At 40.4% G+C, this 22,625-nt stretch overlaps 1 protein-coding gene across 1 annotated transcript in view; it reads right to left on the reverse strand.

Annotated features, from left to right (window-relative positions):
* vstm2l (V-set and transmembrane domain containing 2 like) overlaps window positions 1–20,649 on the reverse strand; it is a 78,066-nt gene extending 57,417 nt beyond the window's left edge. Inside the window, exons 1-2 of the mRNA XM_069888044.1 lie at window positions 20,574–20,649; window positions 16,831–16,852 (exon numbers count right to left, since the gene is read on the reverse strand). Of these exons, the coding sequence (XP_069744145.1) occupies window positions 16,831–16,852; window positions 20,574–20,649 (98 nt within the window). The remainder of the gene's footprint in view (window positions 1–16,830; window positions 16,853–20,573) is intronic.
* Window positions 20,650–22,625: the final 1,976 nt, after the last annotated feature.

A 22,625-nucleotide genomic window follows, 5' to 3' on the forward strand; every position in this document is an offset into this window, starting at 1 on the left:
GCAGGCACAACCATTACTACTCAGCCCAACTTCACATTGTAGTAATCTTACTTGTATCTCGAGGAGTGCTAGACTCATTATATATTGTATAATGTATATATGCACCCAAATTCTTACTTGGAGCAGGCAAAAGGGTATTTTGTAAGCAAAAATTTTATATATTCACCCACCAAGCGAAACATCTTATTCGCATCTACTCTGTCCAATCCTTTTAGCATTTGAAATGTTTCTTTGAGATCCCCTCTCATTCTTCTATACACCAATGAATGCAGTCCAAGAGCCAAATTATTCCCAATTTTCCAGAACACAGTCTATTTAAAAAGATTTGAACGGGAATAAGGACTCATTCCCGTTCTGACATTTTACTTTCTCGACCCCTAGTTATTTTCACAAATCACCTGCAGGCGATCCATGAACAATGGGTTCATGAATAGGATGTCCGGCCTCCTTAACTACTGCATTCTGTTTAAACACGCGATGTGATATGGATATTTAGAGTTTTGGTCGCTCCTGTGTGAACAGCCACTCCTGAAGGTAGGGAGAACCTTCAGAGCAGAAAAATCACGGAAGATCTATGTTTTCAAAAAACATATTAGTGTCATTCAAAACACCAAGGGTGAAAGTCACCATTTATCAAGGGCAGTATGAATATTTACCATATTTCTGTACTCCACAACATCTCTTCTTTGGCTTGGCTTCACGGACGAAGATTTATGGAGGGGGTAAATGTCCACGTCAGCTGCAGGCTCGTTTGTGGCTGACAAGTCCGATGCGGGACAGGCAGACACGGTTGCAGCGGTTGCAGGGGAAAATTGGTTGGTTGGGGTTGGGTGTTGGGATTTTCCTCCTTTGCCTTTTGTCAGTGAGGTGGGCTCTGCGGTCTTCTTCAAAGGAGGTTGCTGCCCGCCAAACTGTGAGGCGCCAAGATGCACGGTTTGAGTCTACAGATTGCTTTAAGCGAGGCTGCCTCACTGATTGGTGAGTTACCCATAAGTCACTGCTTTCTTTCATCTTTCACCTTCAGGAGCAACTTGATCCCTGAAACCAGCTGATCATTCAAGCCTCACCCCCAATGCAGGGACTTCCCGCTAAAAGTCGCAAGCATCATGTCTACAAATGTTTTACAAGCAGACAAAGCCACCCATGCATCCCCCACCCATGGGATTGTAAACGGTTGTTTTTCACACTGGAGAAAATGCTATGCTTTATCAAGCATTCTGCACTTGGACCTCTGCAGCTTTTGAAACACAGCGATGATGTGGGCAAACTTACAAAGTATCCAATCAAAAATTCAGTTTATTCCCACAGCTCTGATTTATATGTTACTCTCTCTGACCTCTTTCCAAGTCCTTACATCCCTCCTCTTGCATGGTGTCCAGGGTTACATGCACAACTCTAGTCAGGGACAAGCTGGTGTTTTCTCCAGGTTAGCATATATTCCTGACCTTTATACCTACCCCAGGTCTCTGATTATGCTCATAGTTCCCTATCACCAACTGCTTTGTTAATCCCTCCAACCATTTTCAGATGTTCATGACTAACCACATCAAATCGCTCTGCATTTTTCCCCAATTTAAAATTCACCCTTTGGCCTGGATTGCCTCATCATTCTTCACACAAATTCTATCACCTCCCGCTGCACCTCCCCTACCCTTACATCTGTCTTATGTCAGTCCATTCTGTGTTTGTCCGACTGTCCTAACTGTCTTTATTACACTTTTTATGTTAAAATGCCTATTTTTAAACTCTGTTTAATTATTAGTGAATGCCAAAAACTCCAGTGCTTCCTTCTAAAACAGAGCACTTGAGAAATCTTTGTATAACATCCTCTAGTCCAAAAAACAACTATTCTCAACACAAATCTGTTCTATTCCCAAAACAATTTTTAACCCCTCCTGCCATTGGCATTTTTATTGTACGAATCTCAATTATGCAAATGAATCCAGCACATCATTAAATATTTTTTGAAAGTCAATGTACACAATATCCTCTGCACTGCCTTCAGCTAATTTCTCATTACATCTTCAAAAATGTAACCATTTAATCAACCATGTTTTGCCCGTAATACATCTGCATTGATTTCCCGCTTGTTCAAATAGTTTGTTTCTCTCAATTATAGGTTTAAAAGATTTCTCTGTGCTCAACATTTTCTTTTTCCCCTTTTGAACATGGGATCAACAGTTACAATCCTCCAGTCCTCTGGGTTCTCCCTATTGGATTGGATGATCATGTTAAGCCCCTCCTAAATTTCTATCCATATTTAACTCAGTGACCTGAGTCTCCTACCATTTAGTTTGGGTGAATTTTCCTTGCACTTCCTCTTTGATATTCTACCTTACAAAATGTTGATGGGATGTATTCATTTAAAACCCCAGATACCTTCATCCTTCACAGTCTTTTGTTTTGGAACCTAATGAGTTCCTCTTTACTTTAGATTGTGTTTTATTGTTAATATGCTCTGGAGAGAGCGTGAGGGTTCACTTTATATGCTAGAACTCAACTTCTTGTTTTCGGTCTCTGATTTTATCTCTTTTGTATTTCTTAATCAAGCTAATAAATATCATAAGGATTTTCTTTTTACTTTATTCTATTCTCTAGGCTGGGAGTCTGGTCCTTTGTCATATTGACTTTGTTTCCCTCTTTTCCTTTCTTTCTGACTGGACTGTACCTGAACTAGTTGCTCTATCACAAGTTGTCAATTATCCCACAACATATCTGCCTGGAAGTTTTTGACTCCAATTTCAATTCAATGAATGTTCCCCCCTTTCCACTCAAAAACTTTATTGTTCCATTTTGCTTTTAGTTCTTTTTAGCACTAATCTAATATGGCTTTAGGGCAGAAGATTCTGGGTTCAGGTCAAAGACCCAGCATTTTCTACAGCTTTGGTTTCAATTATTTCTCTAATACTTTTTAAAAAAAAAATCACTGTTCTCAAGATGTTTCCCACCCTCCATTCCATGATATTCTCCACCTGCAACACATCCTTCCTGATTGCCAGTGCAGACATTAAATAGTTAAAAATATCTCCTCCATCTCCCCTACCTTTAAACACAAAACCTGCTCCCTTCAATACTGGGATGGTCAAGATCTCCCATCATCCTATAGTCCTGCACCCTTCCATAGAATGATGCGTTGATTGGATTGCCATGAGGATAATGGTCAGATATATGTTATAAATCCATTGCAGAATATTGTGGCTGACACTGATACCATGTGTCAAAGACCCCGTGCTGTTCTATGTATATAAGATTTGTATCAAAAGAGTTAGTTCAAGTATCCTACAAGTCGGAAACCCTAACTCCTTCTAATCTGTCCTATTAACTTGTTTTTATTCCCTTCATCAAACACATATGGGAATAATGTTGAGATTATTCTATTTGAAATATTTATTTTAAATTGACCTCTCTATCCTCTTGCATACATTCTATACCTTAAAGAATAGCTCAGGCCCAAAAGATTGACTACATCTTTACCTCCTATGGATGTTGCAAGACCAGCTGAGTTCTTCCAGCATTTTTGTGTTTTTACTACAATCACAGCGGTTGCAGACTTTCGTGTTTCATTCCACATCTTCACTGTGGTTCATACATTGGTGCAAGTGGTGTTCTTCACATGTTTTTCTACATCTTCATCTGGAGATGTTTTTCCCCTATTATTTCTTTATTTTTACTCAAATGAATCATCTCTGTTTTGTCTGTGCTTTGTGAAAGTAAAAGTTTCCATTATTGTCAATACTACATTTAGAATGCCTACCATTAGGCAATCAGAGAGTTGCCACAAACCCCTGGAGTGTATTTTCACCTCATGCTCAGTACATGCCTTTAAAGACATCGTCATCGATGATCTTATTTCATATCATTCCTTTGTCAATTTACTTAAGATCTTGCATAATTCCCTTGAAATTATCATTCATATTTAAAATATGACACTGAAATAAAAATAGATTTATCTGTAGTGAAAAAAATACTTTAATTTAAAGTATTTTGCCTTCAGGAAATTTGTGTATTAGGATATTTCTTATTTCCTTAATAATGATAAACATGACTGGCATTAACAGTGGATACTTCCCTAACACGTCGTTTCGGAAATGTAAAAACAAATTTCAAAAATACCAAAATGAGAATACATTAGGCCCAAGTTCTATTTTATATTCAGTGGTATTTCATGTTTTATTCACTTTAGCCCCTTTTCCACTGGCATCCCAGTTAATTGGCCATGCATGTCCCGGGATAGGAAACCCTATACGCAGTTGCCACTGGGCCACCCTTAACTGGGACACTAATTACTTTTCCACTGAACACACTCATCTACCTTCAACTGGAAACGGGTGACTTCCTGCTGTCCTTTTTTCACTGGTTTTATCAGCATGCCGGTGTGTCAGCAAAAATCAGGGATACGAGTAGGGGTAGAGGGAATTAATCCCCGGCGTGAAGTGATATTATTATTTGATGCCGACATTCGGACAATGTTCCTTTTCCACTGGACGCTGTCCCAGTAAATTCACAATTAATTCCTGGGACAGGGAGCCAGTGAAAAAGGGGCTATAGTTACAGATATCACTATTAAAAATAAAATGTTTGTCGGCTGTTGGAATTACATGGCAAGGTGTGTGCTAACATCCATTTATAATGCAAATATTAAAATAACATTCATACAGAAAAACTGATTTAAAGCTCTTTCATCACAGTCCAACAGAGTCAAAACAGGAAAAGAAGTTGCAGCCTGCCACTATTTGATCTGAAGATAAGAAAAGTAACTAAATGCTCCTGGGCATTTGTAATTGAGATTGCTTTATCTTTCGTTTATGCATCTAAATGACAGCTCTTCTAGCACTAAGAAACTGGAAGTCAATAAATGAAGATTGGTAGCTTGAATGAGGTGAATACAAGATGGTTCCTATAAGGTATCAGGGAATCTTAATTTTACACATCAGCAGGGAATGAGTGGAAAAATTGAACGATGTCTATCTATAACTGGTGCACGTTAGATCATGTCAAATAAATATATAGTAAAATGCCAATAGTTCTTTCACATCCCAGCATTTATTGATTTTGAATTGCCCCACACTATGAAATATTTCAGCAGTTTTCTTCCTCTTTCGAACAAGAATGATGGTTAAAATCAAGTTAATGAATGTGTTTCCCAAATGAACCATCGGAGAAGGAAAATGACGTGTTGCCTGTTTCTGGAAAACAGCCTTTTAGTCTCCATGAAAGTATTCCTACATTGCAAGGTTGCCATATTAATGTATCTGTCCTTGATTTCAGGATTGTTGCTGTGGTAGATCAGCCGCCCATCTTGTTTCTCTTACAAGATAATGATCTTGCTCAAAAAAAAAGCAGGCAGCAGACAGTAATAGATATTGCAGTTGGAAAATATTATACGTAAACATGCTTCGCAAACAAAATCAAAGCAGTGATGAATCTGAATAAGATATTGATTAGCCAACAGCCAGGCTATTCTGAGGTGTTTTGTCTGTCTCATTACAGACACAGCGTCAGATCTATGAGGAAATTACATTGTAGATACTGGAGCAGAAAAAAAGATGAGGAGGAACTTGATCAAAATGAAAAAAAAACATGAAATAGTTAGAAACTAACAACAGTGAACAATGTTAACCAAGGAAGCCTGCAGATGCTGGTGTCAAGTGCACTACAAAAATATGCTGGAGAAAACCAGCAGGTCACACAATATCCATAGGAAGTAAAAGATAACCAATGTTTCAGGCTGGGGCCATTGTCAGGCCTGAAATTTTGTGCATTGCAACAGGGGGTAATTTCCTGCACTGGTGCACTGGAAAGTTTTATTATGGGAAACATGGATCGGGGACCATTGTCGTCATGCAGGCACGAACAGAATAAGATATTATTAAAATGGCTATAATTACATTCAACAGAAAATATGGAGCAAAGGGTAAGAATTAGACTGGGTTGGATTAGAACAGATAGTTAGAACTGATCAGATTTGAACAACTGAATGGTCTACTCCTCCACTAAGGTGTCTCTGGTTATATCCGAGCATATACTATTTTCCAACTGCAGAAGGTGGCTAAAAGTGATGAATGTTTTAACCATAGGTTGTAATTTTTATTTTTATTTAATATTTGCTAGTTTCAAAATGATCAGATATTTAATACAAGCAAAGTTCCTATTTATATATTGGGGCAGCCTGGTTGGAGAGTAGTTAGCATAGCACCTTTGCAGCAGAATCCCGTGCTGTCTGTAAGGAGTTTGTACGTTCTCCCCGTATCTGTGCAGGTTTTCCCCAGGGGCTCTGGTTTCCTCCCACCATTCAAAACTTACCGGGGTGGGGGGGGGGGTAAGTTAATTGGGTGACACAGACTCATGAGTGAAATGGCCTGTCACCGTGCTGTCTGTCTAAAGAATAATATAGTGCCAGTTTGAATTAGAAAAGTTATGTAATTTACATTAGATTAACCATTTGCCTGCTCTCTGAGATGTGATGATTTGCAAAATATTAACATTCAGAAAATTTATCATTTCAGGACAAGGGGGCGATGTGATGGAGCTTTAGAAAATTATGAGGGGCACAGTTAGGGTTGAGAGTCAGAGTCTTGATCTCAGAGCAGGGAGTTTAGAACTAGAGGACATAGGTTGAATGTGTTTTTCACACAGAGCGTGGCAGTTATCTGGAATGAGCCACTCAGGGGGTGGTGGAGGCAGATACAATTACAGTGTTTAAAGGGACAGGTGCTTGGATAGAAAGGCATAGAGGGATAAAGACCTAACACAGACAAATAGAGTTAGCATAGAAACCGTAGACATCCTGACAGCTTGGAAGAGGAGGGCAAAATTGAATCATTTCTGTGCTGTATGATTCTATGAATCAATAATCTAGTCTGGCCATTCTCAACAGGAATCCTAAGGCCATCCTTTTCAGTGGGGGGCCCAAAGCATATTTAAGTTCCACCTCACATTACATAAATATTTTAATGTTTTTTTTAATGCAGTCGGTAGAAGTATGGTAGAAACCAAAACTTGATGGTTTCATAGGGAAAGAGGCCCATAAACTTTGTGGAGTACTGGGGGAGCCATAACCGAAAAAGGCTGAGAATGGCTGATCTAGTAAAATCCTACATTACCACCAACAGTGGGGCGTGGGCCAATTTCCTCTCACCTTTTGACACCAATTCCTAGTGCTCTTCACTGATCAGCCAATCTCTGATCGAGCCGAGAAACATTCAAGGGAGGTTGGGTGCTAGCATAGTTGACAGGCCACACAATCGGTGGAATTGCCATTCAGTCAAATGATAAGCACAGTGAGCTCTGTAAACAACACCCACACTCGCGATAATGAGCTACCTTTCTTTGAATATTTCAGAAGACCCCTCCTGGAGCCAGCACATTGAGGCAACTGTAGAAAAAGGCACAGCAATGCCTAAACTTTCTAAGTCTGAGATTTGGCATAGGGTCAAATACGCTAACAAACTGTGGAAAGTTTACTGACTGATTGCTTCAGAGCCTGGTTTGGTCATTCGAGTATCCAGGAACACAGAAGGTAACTAACAAAGCCAAATCCATCACACGCTTCGACCTTCCATCCACTAAATGCACTGATGTGAGGCATTGCCTCAGGAAGGCAGCCAACATCAGAAAGGACCCCCATCACCCTGATCACAATATTTTCTCACCATTTACCTTCAGGCAAAAGGAACAGAGGCTTGAAGACCAGCCCCTCTCTCTACAAGGTTAGTTTTTTTTCAGCTATCAGGGTGTTGAACCTCGCCTTGTTACACTAATCAGGGACTGCTCTGACACCATAAAAGGACCAGCTCTCCTATAGTTTTTTCTTACACTATGCGATACGAATTTCAGTGCATATGTACAATATATACGACAATAAATTCTATCTCATTTTCATTACTTTGTTATGTAATATATAGATTATATACACAGACCTACACACACACCGTATAGAGAGAGAGAGAGGGAGAGGGGTAGAGCGAGAGATATTGTAGAACATTCACAATAGATCACCAGCACCAGATCAATGATCACTTTTTCAGAATTTATTGCTCCCTCCACAATACCGCCATGTCAGAGGGACTTTCACAAAGGTCTGTAACATTCTGTTGGGAATATGACTCCTTGATATAAAATCTCCCACTTTCTTGAGTGGGACATGGTTATACAAATGTTGTTATCTGAAACCACGATATTACAAGACATGCTTTGCTGAGGGTTCAATGAATTTGAAAGTATGTCAAAGGCCCTTTGATAATGGCCACTTGGTAAAAGACCACATGAGCATTCTTGTCTCAAGTTTCTCCACCACCACCACCACTACTGACAGCCTGCTCCTCTTCGAGGGATGACATTTGTGGATGGAGGTCAACTTCATCAGCCCCTGCATATCTAGATACGGTATGTGTAAGTGAGTTCTATGGGCATTGTGTTGAAGCATTACGTCAGCTCCAGTATGTTTTAGCCTGTCGCGGACGCATACTTACCTTCGTTGGGAGGAGGAGAGTGAGAGCGTTAGGATCACCTGTATGACAGTAAGCTCATAAGAAGGTGAGAGGTGTTGAGCTGGGCAGTCTTTGGGGAGTTGAAGAATGCAATGTTATGTCTAGTGAATAAAAAAGGAAAGTCGACTTCATGGTGTGACTGAAAGAAACGAGTGAGTGCATTCTTTATTTGTTTGTAAGTTGTGGTAAATCAGCGCCATTACAAGCCCAATAGTTTAAGATCAATAGTTAACTGCACCACCTACAACCCCTGCCAATAGTCGACAATATCCTTTTGAAAAATGTGTTAGATGAACTTTCCAAATTGATGGTGCTGTTTAACAGCCAAGGCAGATATGCCAATTCACCAGCTGATGTCTTTGTTTCGTGATCAAGCTTCACGTGGCTATTTCCTGAGAGGAATGAGTTCATAAATTCAAGTAATGAGAGATAGGTCAAAGCTGCTAATAGAATTAACACTCTAAGCAGGGTGTTTTAGGAACCACTCTTGAAATTTGAGGACAAAAGTAGCATTGGCGTGTTCTTGACATTTAGTGCTCGGCCCAGGATTTCCGAAAGGCAGAGTGTATTATGTTTTTTTTTCATGGGAGTTTTTAAGTTCATCCTTAGACCTTTTCTTACATCCACCTGTTAATCTCATTGCATGCACAGAGCTTGCAAAAGACCATCTGATTTTGAAGTGTGGTGTTGGCATGTGAATTACATGTCCTGCTCAATGGGTCTGAGCACAATTGTTCGACCAATGGCTACAAGGTTGGCTTGGGAGGAGATGCTGATGGTAGATTGAGAATTTATTGGCACAGTGTCTTTCCAATTTATTGGCTTGGAAGTATGCGATAGAGTAGGGCAGGTAACAAAGCCAGCTGGTACACCAGAACTCTGTGTTGGGCTGGAGGTCCTGATCTTCTAACAGCCTTTCACCCAGATACTAGTGTATTGAAGGAAAGAATGAATTTCATCATCAATTTGTGGTTTCACTATGGGATGAATTCCAAGATATGGGAATTTGTTCCTGTTTTCTGGGGAGTCGCATGGGAGCTTTACTCTTGGTGGGCATGGTCATATGGTGGGGGCAGTGTGCAGAGGATGTTAATTTGATGGAAACTGAGTGTAAATCTGGTTGTCTCATTTTCTTCCAAAGTGATGATTTGTGTCTGGAGATTAAAAAGCCACTTATCTACAATTGCAAGGCTTCCCTTACATCAGGGAAGAAAATATATGGGAACAACCTATCACACCCTATCCTACCTTGGAAATATGTTGTAGTTAATTTATTATTCTTGGGTAAAAATCATGGCATTCTTGACCTTACAGGCCTATTTAGAATATCTTCATCACAAAGAAACAGGCTCACTACTTGATACCTTAACGAAGGGCTCAGGCTGGAAACTTTGGTTATATGTATGTATATCTTTTCCTCCTATGGATGTTGCGGGACTTCCTCCAGCAATTTTGTATAGTCACTATTTACCCTTTAAAGGGATAGGTAATGAATGCTATTTTTTTTTTATCAGCGCGACTCACAGACAAAGAAACAAAGCAATAAAGTATTTTTAAAATTGAGATCATGAATGAGATTAAATAATTTTTTTTCCTTATCTCTAATATTACTCAGCAGTATGAATCTCATTACAGTAAATTAAATATCAAATTTTATTTGTGTTTCACCAGTTGAGAATTGCCCTGCATTGGTATTTTTAGTAAATTACAAGATAATCCTTCTCTAAAGCAATAGAGTATTTAGTTTATCTTGGGAAATTCTAGAATGTTCCTCAAAGATAATAAATATAATTGACCAAAAAGTAGTTTGTATGACCATATTGCCTAATCTGATATTCCCCGCAGAATCCTTGTTTGAGATATTGAAATAGACTATAACTCTCTAATCCGAAGAATGAATCAATTAATGATTCTGGAAATGTAATGTGATCTTTGAGAGGCTTATGGATAAATGTCAAGGCCCAGAAGATCATTTTGGTTTATCTTATACTGTATTTCCTTCTGTGGGGTTTTTTTTAAAGAAAATTCTTCATATAATGATCCAGCACAGGAGCGAGCAGTTCATTGTTGCTTTGTGCAATCCCCACTTCTTTCAAGTTGAGGAGATACAATAGAATATAGAATGCATTACTTTCAGGAAAAAAACCTGATAAGTCATGAATGTACAAATGAGTTGTTAACTTTTGACATGAGTGGAGAATTTTCGGTAATCCACATTTTCCTATTAACATACTCAAACACTCATCTATAATTAGTTTTTAAACTAATTAATACAAATTACACTGCATTCATTTTTACTACGTGTTGTTATAAGCTTGGATGTTTCTTTAATCCTGATTAAGATGGATTTTTATGTCTTCATCATCTTGAGGTAATAACTTTCAAATACAATGCAAGGTGCTGAACAATTATGAAAAAATATTCTGATGTTTTATGCAATTGTGATGCAATTCTCATCTTTCCATAATTAAAGCATTATTAAATTTTCTGCTGGGTATTGTATAATGGAATGAAACAGAAATCTTACACTCTGAAATTAGATTGTAGGATACAATATGTTGAATTGAAATAGCTATCCTAAAGGAAATTATTCATCACTCCTAGTTAATAGTATGGAATTTTAATCATTAATAACGAAGAGAAAGGCATATGGTTAGTTCCTTAATACACAAGAATGAGATAACATAATAAGTGAGCTCATTGGCCCTCTTGACGCCATGATTTGAACATTTATTGTATAAAATGCATTGACACTATCAATGTGCTGTTCTAGATTAATGTATCTGGGTTCGAATCCTGCACAGTCAGTAAAGAGTTGGTTCATTCTCCCATGTCTGTGTGAGCTTCCTCTAGGCGCTCCTGTTTCCTCCCACCCTTCAAAATGTACAGGGTTTGTAGGGGTATTTGGGTGGCATGGGCTCTTGGGCTGTAAGGGCCTGTTACTGTACTGTATGTTTAAATATTTTAATCTTCAAATTACATTAATCCATACCCTATAAATATATTTTATTTTGAACAAGATAAAAAATGCCATAAAATAAGGACACAAGCAACAGTGGATCATTGGGATCTCTTTCGGGGAAGGTCTGACCTGTACAAAAGGGACAAGTTGCTTCTGAACTGGAAAGGGACCAATATCCTGGCGTGCAGGTTCGCTAGAGCTGTTGGGGAAGGTTTATATTAGTTTGGTTGCATGGGTGGGGAAGGGGGTCGTGGTGGGAACCAGATTGAGTGCACAGAATAAGGCAGAAGGTCAAAAGCAAGATGCTGTGTGTTCTGAGTTTGTGAGGAAAGACTGGTATAAATGTAGCTAGTTAGATGGTTGAAATCTGTCTCTTTCAATGCTAGGGTTATTAGGAATAAAGGGGATGGACTTGGAGCGTGGATCTACATGGAACTACAATGTTACAATGTGGTCATTGCAGAGACTTGGCAGGATTGGCTGATTCAGCTATGAGAGTTGAGGTGTTTTAAAAAGGTATAGGATGGGAGATAAAGTGGGGGGTGGGGGGGTGAGAGGAAAGTAGTGTTACTTATCAGAGATAATATCACACCTATAGAAAGGGAGGAGGCTGCAGAGAGAGTGTCCACTGAGTTGGTGAGGGTGGAAGTCTGAAATAGGAAGGGAATAATCACTGTATTAGGAGTTGTCTATAGGCCCCCAGGTAGCCTTCAGGTCATCGAGGAGCTGATAAGCAGGAGATCTTGGAATGGTGCAGGAAATACAGGGTTGCAGTTATGGGTGATTTCAACTTCCCTAATATTGCCTGGTTCCTCCTGACTACAAGAGGGATAGATGGAGCTGAATTTTTCAGACGTTCAAGAAGGATTCCAGACACAGTATGTAGACCGGCCAATGAGAGGAGAGGCTCTACTGGATCTAGTTCTGGGTAATGAACCTGGTCAGGTGGTGGACCTCTCGGTGGGGGATCATTTTGGTGAGAGTGACCACAACTCCCTAAGCTTTAGCATAGGTATAGATAAGAATAAAAGCAGATAAGATGGGAAAATGTTTAACTGGGGAAGTATTAATTATGAAGGGATGAGGCAAGAACTAGAAAGAGTAAATTAGAAACAGATGTTCAAGGGTGACAGCACAGAAGTAATGTGGAGGAAGTTTAGGGACCATTTGTGTTGGGTTCAGGATAGGTTTGACCCACTGGGACAGGGTAAAAATGGTAGAAAAAGGCAACCATGGATGATGAAGAGGGTGAGGCAGCTGGTCAAAAGGAAGGAGGAAGCAGACATTAGATCAGGGGTCCCATCCTTTTCAGACCATCGACCCCTTCGTGGAATACATGATCCCTCATCGACCCCCAGGCATGGAATCCCGGTGCTGGATGTGGGGGAGGGGGGGGGGAAACAAGGGGGGTGGTGCTTGATGAGGGGATGGGTGTGGTGGTGGGGCTTGTTGGGGTGGTGAGGTGTGGCAGTCGTGCACTGGGGGGGTGGGGGTGGAGTTGCTGGACCCAGAGGGGTGGGGGTGGGGGTGGGGGGGGGATACATAGATACAGTATATACTCGAGTAATAATCAATCCCTTGTAAAAGTAGAACCTACCTATTTTGGCCTTGGCCACTCACCCATCTGACTCCCGACCACTGATCCACATCCCAGCTCCTGCCCATATGATCTCCTGACTATGAGTCCTTGCCCGTCTATCTGAGCTACCAATACTCCAACTATGAATTTACCACCCATTCCCAGCCATCCAAGTGCCTGAGGTCTTAAACAATACAGGTAAACCTGAGATCAAAAGTTTGACCCGTGTAAAATCCAACCCCTTTTTTTTCTCAAAATGTGGTCAAATCATTCGACAATTGCATGAGTATAAAGCAAAGTATATATACCTCTTTCTGTCCTTCCATTTGCTTTAAACTAAGTCAAAGGCCAGTCAAATATAACATGTCAGCTACCAAAGCCCAATCTCATGAGAGGTTGTCCACCCCTTGCATAGGTACTATTTTCAATCACCCCACCCCCCAGTGTTATTGACCGCCTTTCAACCATCTGGTATTTATCGACACTTTGGATGGTCCCATCGACTCCCTGTGGTCGATATCCATAACTTTGGAGATCCCTACATTTGATATAGGGAGAAGGAAATCAGAATGGCTCATGAGAAGTATATGGTAGCCAGGAAGGAGCTTAAGAAAGAACTTAGGAGAGCTCAAAAGGGGCATGAGAAGGCCTTGACATACAAGATCAAGATATTCTATGCATATGTGAAGAAGGATGATGAGAATGAAGGTGGGACCGCTAAAGAATAAATGAGGCCACATGTGCCTGGAGTCCGAGGAGGTTGGGGAGGACCTCAATGAATACTTTGCTTCAATATTCACAAGAGAAAAGGACCTTGATCAGGGTGAGATCTGAATAGAACAGGCTTGTGTGTTGGACAATGTGGAGAATAAGGAAGATGAAATGTTGGATCTTCTTAAAAACGTCAAGATTGAGAAGTCCCCGGGGCTGGAAGCAATATACCTCAGGTTGCTGTGGAAATTGATGAAGGTAGGATGGTAGATATGGTCTACATAGATTTTAGTAAGGCATTTGGCAAGGTCCCCCATAAGAGACTCATTCAGAAAGTCATGAGATACATGGAACTTTGGCTGTGAAGATAAAAAAAAATTAGCTTGCAGGTAGAGACTAATAGTGGAGAGAAAGAATTCTGCCTGGAGGATTGTGACTATTCGAGCACTGCAAGGATCTGTTATGGGACCTTGCTCTTTGTGATTTTTATAAATGATGTGGATGAAGAGGCAGAAGGATGGGTCAGTAGGTTTTCAGATGATATGAAGGTTCGAGGAGGTGTGGATGGAGCTGAAGGTTGTTGAAGACTACAAGAGGATTATAGACAGGATGCAAATTTGGGCAGAGAAGTGGCAGATGGAGTTCAATCCAGATAAATGTGAGGTGATGCATTTTGGAAGGCAAACCAAAAGGGTTAAGAGTGTGGATGAACAGTGGGACCTTGGGATCCGAATCCATGCAACCCTCAAGATCACCACACAGGCTGATAAGATAGGTAAGAAGGCCTATTGGATGCTAAGCTTCATTAATAGAGGATTTGAGTTCAAGAGTGGAGAAGTCATGTTGCAACTCTACAAATCTCTGGTGAGACCACAATTGTGTACGGTTCTGGTCACCTCATTATATGGAGGATGTGGAAGCTTTGGAGAGGGTGCAGAGGAGATTTACCAAGATGCTACCTGGATTGGGAAACAAGTCTTATGAGGCAAGGTTAGCAAAAATTGGGACATTTTTATTTGGCACGTAGAAAGATCAGGGGAGACTTAGAGATCTACAAGATTTTGAGAGGTATAGATAGGGTGAACAGCCTGTACCTGTTTCCCAGGGCAGTAATAGCAAACACTAGAAGATGTGTACAAAGTGAAGGGAGAGACATTTATGGGAGACATCAGGGGCACGTTTTTTTTTAAATGTAGAGAGTTGTGGGTGCCTTGATTGACTTGCCAGGAATGGTGGTGGAGGCTGAAACATTAAGGGCATTTAAGACACACTATGACAGGCACGTGGATGGAAGAAAAATAGAGGGTTACGGGATATGGAGGGTTTAGCACATTTTTTTTTAAAAAGAATACGAGTTGGCGCAACATTGAGGGTGGAAGATGCTGTACTGTTCTATGTCTTATGCATTAAATAATGAAGTCTTAAATTCATTGTTGTTTTGTTGCAATGCAGAAATTTCCTCCACCTTTCAATAAGATAAAAAAAAGAAGCCGGATCATCATGGATCAGTGAAAGGGGTTATCCATTAAATTCAATACATCAATTAATAATTCATTTCAATTACAAGTTACTGCATACCACACGAGTGATCGAAAATTTATAAGCTAAATAGATAAAAATCTGTGCATAAGAATAAAAGTCCTATGTTGTACACTGGAAAGAATAGTAATTTTCCTAAAGTTTAAGGCAGATCTTTGAAATCTATTAAATAGATCTTAATTCAAATATTTTCACAATATTGCAAATAAAAATGACTGACATTTGAACATTAGCAATTATCATTCAATAATTTTTTTAATAAATAAGTAGAACTAACTTGAACAAAATTCCAATTAAATTAAGACTGTGCAATTTTATTCAAAAGGGAATTGAATTCCATGCCAATATTAATGGGTTTTCGTTTAGAACTGGTAACTCTTTTTGAAAAATGTTGCAAGTGTTCAAACCATATTATAAATAATTTTACTTGTCCTTTCTGTGTTTGGCTTGGTACCAGAGTATGAGGGGACAGCTAATGTGATACTTTTATTTTTAAAGAGAAAAAAAGAGACAGACTGAGTAATTACTGGCCAGTTTGCCCAACATCAGTGGTCGGTAAATTATTGGAATAAATCCAAGGGACAATATAAATCATCTTTCTGAAAGGCAAAGATTAATCAAAGTCATTCAACATTTTTTTGTTAAGGGAATGTGTGCCTGACTAACAAATGAAATTCTGAGGAGGTACAAGGAAGCGCATTTGTTGTAGAGTTGGTCGTTTTTTTAGCAAAGCCTTTGAGAATGTCTCCGAAGATAAATTACTTCGGAAACCAAAAGCCCATGGGATCTGAGGGAAATGGCAATTTAAAACAAAAGTTGACTCAACAGGAAGGAAGAAAAATTAGCAATGGGATATTTAGAGAAAGGAAGATTACTCACAGGGAAGCTGAGGAGTTTAGAGATGAGGAATGATGACAAAATTAAGGTGAGAACAGTGGAAACTGAGTGCAGATTTAATCAGTGATATTTTATTAGGGAACTGGATACAATGAGCAGGAAGGAACTAATTCCTGACCAAAGGAATGAAAAGCTAATGAGCATAGATTTAAGATAAGCCATAGAAGGATTAAAAAAGAGTTGGGGAAACCATTTTTTAAAATCTAAGAGTGTTTTGAGTCCAGATGAATTGCCAGAGAGCATGGCAGGTAATGGGAACCCACACCACATTTAAAAAAATACATGGATGTACATGATCTTCTGTAATGTACAAGGAGCTGGAAAGTGGAATTAATCCTAATAGATCTTTGTATGTCAGCATGGAACACATCCTTTACTGCCATAAATTTCTATTATTCATGACGACGACTGTCTCAGAAACTGTTACATAAATTCATGGGAACTTTAAAATTAGGGTAGGGTATCCTCATGTATTTACTCTACTAAAATACAATCATTACCTAAAATTCGACTTTAAAGCATGACTGAGGATACTTCAGTTCTCACAACATATGGTGTCACACCGTTGTGAATAACATTCTACTATTTCACACAGTCATGACGTATTTAGCAGACTTCATGCCACATCCCGCATTACTGTTTATAAAATCCACTCTATTGCTGCCTTTCCATCCTCTTCAAATAGCGGTGTCAAAAACCCAGCTCTTTGACTCTCTAGCCCTAATCTTTACCCCACCCCCAATGAATCTTCGATCTGTGAGCAACTTTGGAAAATGGAAATCCAGGAAAGATACAATATCATCAAAAGTTGAGGGGTTTAGCTTTCATCTATTTTATGTCATTAATATATTGTAAAGCACACCGCATTGGGATATTGAAGATATCGATGAGTATTATAGATGAGGTTGTCAGATTGAATATTTCACTTGTAATATTTCACAAGTTTGCGATTTTGGCATTCGTGTACAAACACTCTTAATTGCTTTATCCATTTTGCACTACTTTTTTCACCTCAAATGCTTCATAAGTACAACATTTACAAAGCCACTTTTATTTTTCTAGCATGACGTCGACATAAAATGCGCAGCATTAGTTTAGCAGCACATTTTGAAGGAATCAGGAATCTGAAGTCCATCAAAAATTCTACCATTTGATTTTCACTTGAAAATGTATTAAAAGAAATGATTTGGAACATATATTACTCAAAATTGAATTTAAATAGTTCATTTTCATCCAAGTTAAACCATCAAAGCTGATTCTTAATCACCTTATGGTGAACCATAGCATTTTGAGCATCTACTAGGCTTGTTTTAAGTGTGATGAAAACCTTCTTACTTATGTGGATGTGTCCAACTCCAACAACATTCAGGTGTTCAACAGTATTAAGGCTAAACCAGCTCCCTTGACTAGCACCTCATTCACAGGCATTCATTCCCTCCATTGTCAAGCTGCTCCACAGCTGCTATATGTTGTATTCTCAAGACACACTGCAGCAGCTTTTTGTTTTAATTACACCTCCAGAAGTTCCAAAATTACAGTGTGAAAGAATAAGGGCAACAGATGCAAAGTGAATACTTCCATGTCTCCAGGTCAGACTCCATACAAATGGAAATATATTTCTTTTCCTTCATTATTGCTAACTCAAAATCTTGAAACTCCTTCCCAATATGAGGATGGGGGAGTACCTTCAGCAAGCCTAAACAGTAGTTCAAGAAAGTGGTTCACAGCAAAGCATTCAAGTGTAAATTGGGGATGGACAATATCTTTCCATTCCAGCAATACTCTTGTCTAAAAATAATAAAGATTATTGCATACCATAGAAAGATATTTAATGCATCTGGAGAGATATTTTAAAAAAACATTTAAACTCACCTGATCTCATGCAACAAGCAAAGAGCATAATGTAAGTCAATCCGTGAAGCATATGATTACATTGCCATCACAACTAGTGAGGTTTTTTTTTGGATGTAATATGCTACAAAGATGGTCAGTTATAATTTGAACTTCTCTCGGCTTGGGGTTGCTATCAATGTGTTGAGCATCTGTTCTTTCCTTATCAGCAGGGGGCATCCTCACTTTTCCAGTAAACACCACTGTCTCCATCCAGATTCAGCAAGAACCAAAAAGCATAGAACAGGATTCAAAGCAGAATTAGAGGATATGAGCTACAAGGAGAGGTTGAACAAACTGAGGATGGAACACTGTAAACTGAGGAAGAAGTGACAGAAGTTTATAACATTATGAGAGGCATTGATGGGATAGATAGACAATAAGAATCTTTTCTCAGGATAAAAATGTAAAAAAACTAGAGAACATACATTTAAGGCAAAGAGGAAAGGGACTATTTAAAGGATGTGTGAGGCAAGTTTTTTTTTAAAAACATAAGAGACTGCCGGGGCTAATGATGGAAGCAGATACAATAGTAGTGTTTGAGCTTCCAGATCGATGCAGGGAATAGAAGGATATATCTCATATACCAGCTGCAGAGATTTAGTTTCATCTTACATCATGTTCGCGCAGACATGATGGGATGATGGGCTGGTTCCTGTGCACTACTATTTCATGCTTATCTAATGATATAATTTTTCAATTAATCTAAAATTCAAGAAGACAGCAACATTTTGAAAGAAATGCATCTTCTGGCAAAGATATTTGCTTTTGTTGCCTCTCCCAGAAGATTCTACAATTCTGAGCAGGTAGGGCATGTCAGGGTGGAGATACTTAGAGTCACAGTGATGAGGCGCAGGTTGGGTGGGAGACTGAGTCTTGCCCCTCAAGTCTGTATGTTTGGATGTTTAGAAAATGTTCATCTCTGGAAAGATCAAGCTATTGCTGTTATCTTATTTTGGCAAAAGACCATACAAAATGGTCACAATAGTTTTAATGGACTAGAAATGTCCTCCAGCCCATGATGAAAGTACATGATTTGGACCTTCTCGGGAAAGTGGATTTGGTGTATGCTGGATGGCCCCGGAGCAAAACATTTGGGTTTTATCTTTCAAAAATAGTGCAAAGCACATCTTAAAATAACTTTATTCTCCTCCATGAGTCATCACGTTTAACAATGCTTAACAGTCAGAATGCTGCAATGTTACTCCCTCACCCCATCCTCTACCCCACCTAGAGCTGGCCTATGGAGCTGTTATCACATATTGCCAACCGATCCTCAGGTCGACAGCATTGTGTTGGGATCTTTGGGCATTTAGATGTTTACCTGTTCATCTCTGGAAAGATAATGCACTACACAACATAGTTCCCTATGTTGGAAAAAAGAGGGTAGAGAATGGTCAAAATAGTTATATAGCCCAAGTTACATTTATCTTGGAAATGTGAAGATTTATAGGGATGCTACAGTTTAATGATTCTCACCACCGAAACAGAAGAATATTACCAGCATTGAATGACCTGGAGGTACAGAACCACATTTTTGTTCCCACCCACCCACCCACCTACCCCCACCACCACCCCAGACGCACAGGTCGAGTAGTACAAATGAATAAGCCACACAGAAACCAGGTTAATACTCAAACAGCTTATGTGACAAAGTTTTAGAGTGGAAAAAAAGGCCAACCACTATATTATTGCTCACGTACAGAATTCATGAAACAAACTGCTACTCCCGGACTGCAGTCAATCACAGCGAGATCCAAAGCAACCAATTAGAGGCAAACGGATTATCAGCACGATGTTCCCAGATTCAAGCAGGATGCCCTGTGAAGATTCCTTTCTGTTCAGTAAATTATTATTCTTGTGAAGTTGAATTGAAATAATAGCAAAAAGATAAAGCAAATAGAATCGTGAGATCATTAATCATTCAAGTGTGAACGAGACAAAAAAAAATTCGGTTCAAAATAATGACTGGCTTTGAGAGAGTTAACCATTACTCGCAACACACTCGCACTGTGGCTTGGTCCAGGATCGCACACGGATACACAAGGAGGGTAAGAATACTGATGCATGGTCCAGTTTCTCTCCTTGCCTACCACAGACCTGGCGTTCATCCTAATCAGGGCAGGAAGTTTTAGCCCTGAATAGAACCCATTATTTTGATGTGACTATCTGTTAGAAATCAACACTGAGAAATGCAATATATATTGTAACGAGCAGGGCATGGATTCGATGCAGACTTTAACCTACCTTATAATTCAGAGGGCAATGTTTCATTGTAAATAAATAAACTGGATGAAACGCACAGCGAACCTTCTATTTAGGAATATTCTTAAAATGTTATTAGACATTCTTCCTTAATTTCTAACCAGCAGGTTAATTATGAACTTTACATTGCATTCTGTGGTTAGGAAGGAAAGGAACATTGTGGAACAAGGAGCATTGGAAGTATACTCCTCGGCTGCTTGCATTGAACCTGCGCTGGGGGGTGGGGGTCGCCAGGTCTCACCTTGCGAAGAAGCGGAGAGTTGGACGTAGAGCCCCAGGTAATGCAAAGCTCCTACAATCACTCCAAGCATCCCCATCATGTCTGCTGCGCTGTGCATCTCACATCCGTCGGGCTGGGGTGTCGGAAATCCGGACCCGGGTGAGCCGAGTAAAGCACCGCTCGATCTCTCCGCCGAACTGTTCTCCAGGAGCCGCCTCCTCTCTGCGGTACTCGCCGACGTGGCGGAGGAGGCGCTCCCGACTGAACGGTGCTGAACACGTGGGCGCCTACTCACCGCGCGGAGGCATTCGCCCAACTCTGCCTTTCTTTCATTCTCTCTCTCTCTATCTAATTTGCGGCGTCCACGGCCGCTGCTTGCAGAATTAAACTTTTGTAGCCGCAACTCCCAGCTGTCCTCAATAACGTCCCCCGCCTCGTCTTGACTCGGCTTACCGGCCTCTCTGACAATCAGTGTGCTTGGAGTTGGCTGGTGGGGTCTGGGTGAGTGGCTGGTGGTCCCTTGAAGGGACCTATAGAAGGTCCCGCATTGGGACTCACCTGAGTTTCAACGCCCAGGAGGGCGAGGAGGGTGAAAATGAGTGATAAGGAAAACGAGATGTTCTTATAAATACAGTGCGAGTTCCAGTAATATCAGGGAACTGGGCAAATTGTAGATCTTGTGATGAGTGCCTCGGTCTCTCCAAGCCCTAGACAGTGGATCTCAACCTTTTTCTTTCCACTCACATCCCTATGCCATAGGTGCTCTGTGATTAGTAAGGGATTGCTTAAGTTGGTATGCGGGTGGAAAGAAGTTTGAAAACCACTAATTGACTTGTTATGTGCACGGCTTCAGCACTCCAAAGAAAATGGACCAATGACAATTTTTCTCCAGCAAAATATTTCAGTAACAATTGGGTCTAGAGCAGTGATTCTCAACCTTCCCACTCACATCCCACCTTAAGCAATCCCTTACTAATTACAGAGCACCGATGGCTTACAATGGAATGTGAGTGGCAAGTAAAAGGTTTGAGATCCACTGCCCAAGAGCGCTCTGTGGTCAGGGGAATACTTCTGAATAGTACCCGCGATAATGCAGAAAACGTTGTGTAGAGAAATGTCCCACAAAAGTTCTGTGACAGCAACCGAACTGTGAATAGGGACCTCTTTTCCCTTACTTTCACTCACTTCGCCTCCAAGAGCGTCGAAACTCAGGGTGAGAGCTCCAAATGCAGGACTTTCCTTGCTCTTTACTGGACCACTTCAGCTCGAAAGGGCCAGTATATTTCCTGCCACCGAGAGCCACGCTGAGTCGGGGCTCATCGGAGCCTGTGGAGCCTCCGAACCAAGCCCCACAGGGAATCAGACGCAGAGCCCTTGGGCAATGCAAAGCCCCAGTATTCATCCCACCCACGAATAAGCCTGCATTCGGACCTCATGCAAAGATCCCGGAAACGTTAGCTGCCTTTCTCGCTCCGCTGCTGCCAGACCTGCTGGGTGTTTCCAGCACTTTCTGTTTCAGATTGAAAGTCCCACAATATAACCACCAAGTGATGACAGGATTCATCTGCTTCGGGAATGCGTTCCGCTGCAAAACCCCCTAAACGGAAAAGTTAACCCTATGGCAAAAGAAGTCTGTCAAAGGAGCTTAGAGGGACGAGCAGCATCAGCACCTGGGTCGCCCTCCTGGGACCCCGTTTAGATTAATGGGTAGTGTGTCGCCGATCCGGCATATTTATATATATATGTGTGTGTGTGTGTGTGTGTGTGTGTGTGTGTGTGTGTGTGTGTGTGTGTGTGTGTGTGTGTGTGTGTGTGTGTGTGTGTGTGTGTGAGTGTGTGTGTGTTTTTTTTGTGTGTGGAGTGCGGGAAAACACAAGTTCAATAAAATCCCTCTTATCTTCCAAAACATAGGCGGAGATGCAGCTTCTAATTAAAGGATGGAAAGGCCGTGCTGTCCTGATCTTGCTCAACGAACAATTGAATTGCTAGGTTTGAGCTGAGGCCTTCAGTATTAGAGCTTCAATCACAGCTTTTCCCAAGCATTTCATTCTGAACATTTTCCAACTTAAGCAG

Source organism: Narcine bancroftii, chromosome 6, assembly GCF_036971445.1.
Source record: "Narcine bancroftii isolate sNarBan1 chromosome 6, sNarBan1.hap1, whole genome shotgun sequence".
In the NCBI taxonomy this organism is placed as follows: domain Eukaryota; kingdom Metazoa; phylum Chordata; class Chondrichthyes; order Torpediniformes; family Narcinidae; genus Narcine; species Narcine bancroftii.